General features: G+C 43.2%; 1 protein-coding gene across 3 annotated transcripts in view; it reads left to right on the forward strand.

Annotated features, from left to right (window-relative positions):
* LOC132381545 (tyrosine-protein kinase receptor UFO) overlaps positions 1-5,394 on the forward strand; it is a 175,344-nt gene extending 169,950 nt beyond the window's left edge. For all 3 annotated transcript variants that reach the window (XM_059951043.1, XM_059951044.1, XM_059951045.1), the window contains one exon: positions 423-5,394. In XM_059951043.1, coding sequence (XP_059807026.1) covers positions 423-843 — 421 coding nt within the window. In that variant the 3' untranslated portion in view covers positions 844-5,394. The remainder of the gene's footprint in view (positions 1-422) is intronic.
* Positions 5,395-6,801: the final 1,407 nt, after the last annotated feature.

A 6,801-nucleotide genomic window follows, 5' to 3' on the forward strand; every position in this document is an offset into this window, starting at 1 on the left:
TAGAGGACACAAAAGCCTGAGAGCACGAGCCACCAGGCTCAAACAGTCTCTGTCCCTCTCTTTGTGCAGTGAGTTTCCCTCATACAATAAGATGGACTCTTGACCTCACAATCTACTCATTATGGCCATTGTTTACCTGCACTGCACTTTCTTTGTAACTGTAACACTTTAATCTGCATCCTGTTATTGTTTTCCTCTTTACTTCCTCAGTGTTGTGGATTTTTGGCATGCGAAACTAATTTTTTCACTGTACATTGGTACAATAATAAACCAAAGGAATTAATGTAGGATTAGTACAATGGGTGTTCAGTACAGAGTTGATGGGCTGAAGGGCCTATTCATTTCTCTCTGTCCCTCTCCCTTTCCCTCCCTCTCCCCAACTCTGTGTGGTCCTCCCATTGACTCTTGACTCCTCTTTGCAGGTACGAGTTGATGTACTATTGCTGGCAACTAAATCCTAGAGAACGGCCAACATTTGAGATAATCTGCTGTCAGCTGGAGAAAATTCTAGAAGACCTGCCGGACCCTTCAGATCCAGAGGAGATCCTCTACGTCAACATGGAGGATGCCTGTGGGCGACGGGACAGCAGCTGCGAGCAGGGAGCGGTGGGGGGCAGGGACCTTGAGGAGTGTCTAAAGAACTCCAGCTCGCAGTTCTCCAAGGTGCCCACCACCACCACAGTTGACGTCCACCAGACGGACACAGTTGACCGCTATGTCCTGTGCCCGCCCGCTGAGACAGCCCGTCTCATGGCAATGGCTTCCCTCTCCGGTGCCAATGATCCATGCTCTCTGGCTGATGAGCTTCCACTGGAGGAGCTGTGCGGGAAGGAGTACAAGTGATAGAGATGGCGTGCCATTCTCGATGTTTTGTGTTTACAAGTGCCTTACCTTCAACAATCTCTCCATTCAGCTCCAAGCAGGCACTTCCAAAAGTCACTATGACCACAGTGGTACAGGGAACAGACTTCTTTGCAACTGTGGCAACTGGAGCCATTGTTACAGACAAATCAATCAAATCAACCATTCTCAAACCCAATCTATTTAGCACAAAACCTTTCATATACCATGAAACTCAAAGTTTCCTGCTTGTTTAATGCTTGGCATTCTTCACTTCCTTTAAAGTGGAATTCGTAAGATGAGCTATCTCCAGACTTCCATTCACCAGGAGCTAGTTTTCCCTTTTCACCTCCCTGCTTCCTATCCCAGTGACACCACACTGCGAAGTCTGGGATATTGACGCCCAAACGAGAACAGGATCCTGAGCACCTTTTGGAATTTTAATTCAGTTTTTGTTGGTGAGGGGTGGTGGGGTCAGTCACTATGGGGCCTAGCATGCTGGGTATCCATGACCCAGCTTACATTTTCACTGATGGTCAATGAGTTGTGAGTTCTGCGGGAACCTTGGACTCCGTTTTTTAACTTTTATATTTGGCAATGGGAAAAGAAAATATTTGTGACTTAGAAAAATTTATTAACAATGGATCAGATGAGGTTTTCCTCAAAATTTATATTTTCCTTAACTATTTAAGATAAAGTTGGAATGACAGGGAGAAACTTCAGCAGCAAAGTGTAGACAGGCATAGGACCATGTTCTGAGAACTTGCTACTTTCCAAGCTTCTTCCTGTGTCTCCCTAGTGGACTCAAAATCAGACATATTTCATCTCAGTGGTAACAAATATAAATGCAAAGATCCTTATTGGGTAACTGAGGTATAGTTAGCATTCCCTCTGTGGAAGGGACTTTCTCAAGCACCACATTGAACACAGACATCACTCAAAGGCTAAATATTGAGCACTTTGTACCAGTCTCAAGGGCTGGATAAGTATAGACACTGTGATCTCTCTGCCTATTGAACATGCCGCACTTTAGACTCACTTGCACACAGTGGGGAAAATAAACCCTGACCATGGGTTCCAGCATTGGTGTCAGAGTGCTGGTTGAATTATTAGGTACTTTGCTTCTGGGATTAAGTGTTGGTTCAAAAGCTCAATAACTCTGCACCTCTCCCAACTTATTGGAAAATTGCTAGTGTGGTGGGCCAGCACTGCTCATTGTGACCTTAACCAGTAGATATTTCATCAGCTTTCTGTGCAGTTGGCTTTTTGTTAGCAATCATTTGGGTGTGTCTCAACTTTGAACTCTTTTTCAAACCAGGCCTGTAGTAGCTTGGAAAAGCAGCCAAATAAGCCAGGAGAGCAAAAATCACACTTCTTGGCAGTGGTGCTTTGGGGGTGAGAGTCAGCATCCACCCCAACAGCCAGAACCATTTGAATTTTGAACGCCAACAGCAGTTAGTTAGTGGCCATTGAGACCCAACCTTTGGCTTTCAGTCTCTGGGCAGACTAATATGGTGTTTTTGTGAGGCATTTGACCTCAGGCACACTCTGCTGCGAACTCAAGCCAGGGGGATGGCACTCATTAGGAGGCTGTTGTGTAAATGGACCAATCACCTTCCAGATACCTATTCCATTGATGGTACACTGAGAAGTCTGGGATACCCACTGTCTACATTCAAAAGTAATTGACCAATCAAAAACTGACTTTTTCATTGTTCTATCATATTCAATTTGCCATTGTTGATTTTTTAAATTCCTTATGAATGAACTGTCCCCCATATTAACATGCTATGTCTTAGAGTCAGGCAGCATAGGAACAGGTCCTTCAGCCTATCTGGTCCATGCCCACCTGTTAGTTCCAGTTGCTTGTACTAGGCCAAAAGCATTTGATTCCACATGGTGCAGTGGGGCTGTACAGGGCCCGAATGCTTAACCAACAAAGGGGGCATTCTGGGTTAGTTAGACAGCTACCAACACTGGAGTAATTGGCCACTGTCAACACAACACAGTTATATGAGGGCAAGGCTGCAGGAAAGATTGAACAGAAGAATCCCATCAGAACTTCATTAGGAATTTGGCAAGCAAAGGTTTCATTTTTATTCAAGTTTCAATTAATACTATTTTCAATAACCACAACTGAATCTACAACACACACAAAATGCTGGTGGAATCTACAACAGCAAGTATCTTCCTGAGATTCTGTGTTGCTATTCACCATTGCAGAAGTATTCAGAACAATTCTGTCATCCCCACTCAAACACACTGCCAAAGTCAACAACTGCATTAACCACACTGCCAACAGCCTGATTATCTTTGGCCACCTACCTTTTAATCTACTCAATTGTCTGACTGCAATATGCACCTGTGTGCTTGTGACTGTCTTTGAGATAGTAAGAAGAATTAGGTCACTTGTCCCAACAAGTTTGCTCCTCCATTCCATCATGGCTGATTTATTCTCCCTCTCAATCTCATTTTTCTGCCTTCTCCCCATAATCTTTGATGCCCTTACTAATCAAGAACCTATCCAACCTCCACTTTAAATATACCCAATGATATAAATTCAACAGATTCACCACTCTGGCTAAAGAAGTTTGTCCTCAGGTCTAAGACACTAGGTTTCAGTGAGGGGAATGGGTGGATGTGCCATTCTGTAGAGAATGCGTCAGTGTACTGTATAATTGTCAGTGAGCAATTAGACAGAAGAGTTATTCATCATAAGAAGCTGGAAACACTCAAGCAGGTCAGGGAGGATCTGTGAAAAGAGGAACAGAGTTAATGTTTCAGATCTAAAAAAGGGTCTGTGACCTGAAATATTAACCAGTCCTCTCTCTACAGGCACTGCCTGACCTGCTGCATGTTCCTCTTTCTCCACAGATGCTGCTTGACCTGCTGAATGTTTCCACCAGTCTCAGTTTATATTTCTGATTTCCAGCATTTGCAAGCACTCAATGGATTTACTATACAACATCAGCATCACAGTAATTTAACACCTTTGCAGCTAAAAATAAAGTCCAAGCTGATAAAGTGACCTTTGGAGGACTTGGTGATAGAGTCTAATAGACCTTCCCTGTCTCCAATTGGGTTGGGTTACTAACCAGTAATGATGGAAAATCAGAGTGGGAAAACTCTTTCCTGTGCAGTGGTGGTTCTTAACTACCCTGAGGCCAGAACCAAGTCACCTGAAGGAGTCAATTCCCACCGCTGACTGTAAGGAGTTTGTATATTCTCTCTGAGACGGCATGAGTTTCCTCCAGTTTCTCTGGTTTCCTTCCACATTTCAAAGTTGTAGGGTTAGTAGGTTAATTGGAGACATGGGTGTAATTGGGCTGGAAGGGCCTGTTACCCTGCGTATCTCTAACTAAAAATTTAACAAAAATAAAAGCGTTGTGTTCTCCTGAACCAAAATTTACCCTTAAAGAAAAACAGGATAAACTTGACAGTTGGGAGTAATATGACTTTGACCTTTGAGGTCTGGGGTCAATGTGTTTTTTCTACAATATTCCCTCTTGACTTTTCGATTTCAGTAAGGTATCTGTTGAAATTTATGGGCAAGAAACATTCCAAAGGAGTAAATGGCCAAGATTGCCAAGTGCATTAGTTTGCATTTCTCCTGGCCCTTCCTGTGAGCCATTGGGGAACACAATGGAACAAATGGCACACAGTGCCAGTGATCTCATCTCAATCCAGACCACCAGTGCTGCCTGTGTTGAATCTGCATGTTCTCCCTGTAACCTCATGGGTTTCTCCACAGGTACTCTAAATTCCTCGCCATGTTCCTCCACGGATTCTTTACTTTCCTCATCACATTCTCCCTGTAACCTGATGGATTTCTCCACAGGTTTTCCCTTTAATCTCATGGGATTCTTCACAGGTTCTCTAGATTCCTCACACATCCAAACTAATGCTAGTTAGTGGGTTAATTATTCTGGTGTGTCAATCAGCAGTAGAATCTGGAGAGAGTTGATGGGGATGAGGGAAGAATAAACAAATGGGGATTAATGTAGAATTAGTGTGAATGGCTGGCTGGCATAGACTCGATGGACTGAAGGGCCTGTTTCTGTGTTGTATGACTCTGCGACTCCATCATGCCTTAAGGTTACTCAGTAACCCAAGATCTTTGTTGTCCATTCCCCTTACTCCCACTCCAAACATTTCCAGTACTCTATTTACCCAATCTCCAACCTGTTTTCATCGTAAACATGGCATTTGTGTGAAGTCTACCAAGTTGAGGGATTATATATCCAATCACCTGGAAGTTGAAAATCTTTTGCATCAAACCAAACCCACAGAGAGCACCTACCACTGGTCCAAGATATCCTGGCAGCAGAATATCCTGGGAAGTAGCAGACTCCAGACAAAGCTTGTGCTGTTATTGATTTCTTAAACTTTGCCGGTCTTATTCTTACAAAAGTTTTTATACAAGTGTATATACTTGATTCAAGCTGTAATTAATTGCATCTATTAGTTGCTGTTCAGGCTGAGAGCTGTATCACGGTTAAACATTGATGTACATGCTTTTTATTAAATAAATCCTCTTTATTAGTATGATTGTCATATTAGTCTCATTGTCATTGGACTGAACTAAAATTAATCAGGTAACATTTGTATCGTGAAGCCTTGCAACAGCAGAAACTTAATGTCTTAGCCGAATTGCTGAGTCGCAATCCCCCAACTCAGCAATTCAGGTAAGACATTAAGTTTCTGCTGTCGCAAGGCTTCACGATACAAATGTCTGCCCCACTGCACCTATCAGAAGATGGAACACTGAGGATGTGTTGGGGTCTGTAATGGACTGGATTGGGATGGAAAGGAAGTGGTTGGTGGGTGATGCAGGTGAGTGGGTTGTGTTTGGGTTAGAATGGTTAAGGGTGAAATGTTTAGAGAAGGATAACCGAGATGGGTTTTTCAGAACAGAGGGGAGTTTGACTATGGTTATTTAGTGTGGGATATGAGATATTTGGAGAGGGGTGTCTTGGGAGAGAGGGGTGGATTCTTTGGGAAGGAGCACATACAAAATGTTGAAACATCTGTGGAGAGGAATAAACAATCGATGTTTCAGGCCAACACCCTTCATCAGGACTGGAAAGGGAAGGGAAGGGAAGGAATACAAGCTAGCAGGTAATAGGTGAAACCGGGTGAGGGGGATTGTAGGTGGGCGGGGAGGGGGATGAAGTGAGAAGCTGGGAGGTGATGAGTAGAAGAGGATAAATAAGAAGAAAGAATCTGTTAGAAGAGGGCCATAGCAGAAAAGGGAGGAGCAAAGTTCAAAGTAAATTTATTGTCACCATATACAACCATGAGATCCATTTTCTTGTTTTTCTGTGACCACCTTTTGCATGGATGTGCTGAATAGTTAGGAGGGTTTTGTCTGTGACACATTTTTGTAGGATTTTCTGTTCAAGAAATTTATGCTTCCATTCCAGGCTGTGATGCAGCCTGTCAATATACTCTCCACCAAACATCTCAAAGTTTTAGATGTCATGCCGAATCTTTGCAAACTCCTAAGTAGAGATGCTGGTATACTTTCTTCTTAATTGCACTTATGTTCTGAGCCCAGGACTGGTCCTCCAAAACCGTAACATCAAGGAATTTAAAGTTCCTGACCCTCTCTACCTCTCATCCCCTGATGAGGACTGGCTCATGGACCTCCAGTTTCCTGCTCCTGAAGTTAATAATCAGCTCCTTGGTCTTTCTGACGTTGAGTGATAGGATGTTGTTGCAGCACAACTCAGGCAGATTTTTAAACCCTCCTATATGCTGATTTATCACCACCTTTGATTCAGCCTACGACAGTGGTATCATCACAGTGGTGATCTTCAAGCCTTAAGAGAAAGCAAAGTAAAGAAAAGCTCATGGTTAAGTTTTTCTCCTTTCCTTCTTTATATTTGTTCAGCTAGGACAGTAGAGATGCCAGATAGTTGAATGATCTTCTTGTGGGATGTGGGAAGGCAGGGAGACTTT

The sequence above is a fragment of the Hypanus sabinus genome, chromosome 26, assembly GCF_030144855.1.
Source record: "Hypanus sabinus isolate sHypSab1 chromosome 26, sHypSab1.hap1, whole genome shotgun sequence".
NCBI classification, from domain to species: Eukaryota; Metazoa; Chordata; class Chondrichthyes; order Myliobatiformes; family Dasyatidae; genus Hypanus; species Hypanus sabinus.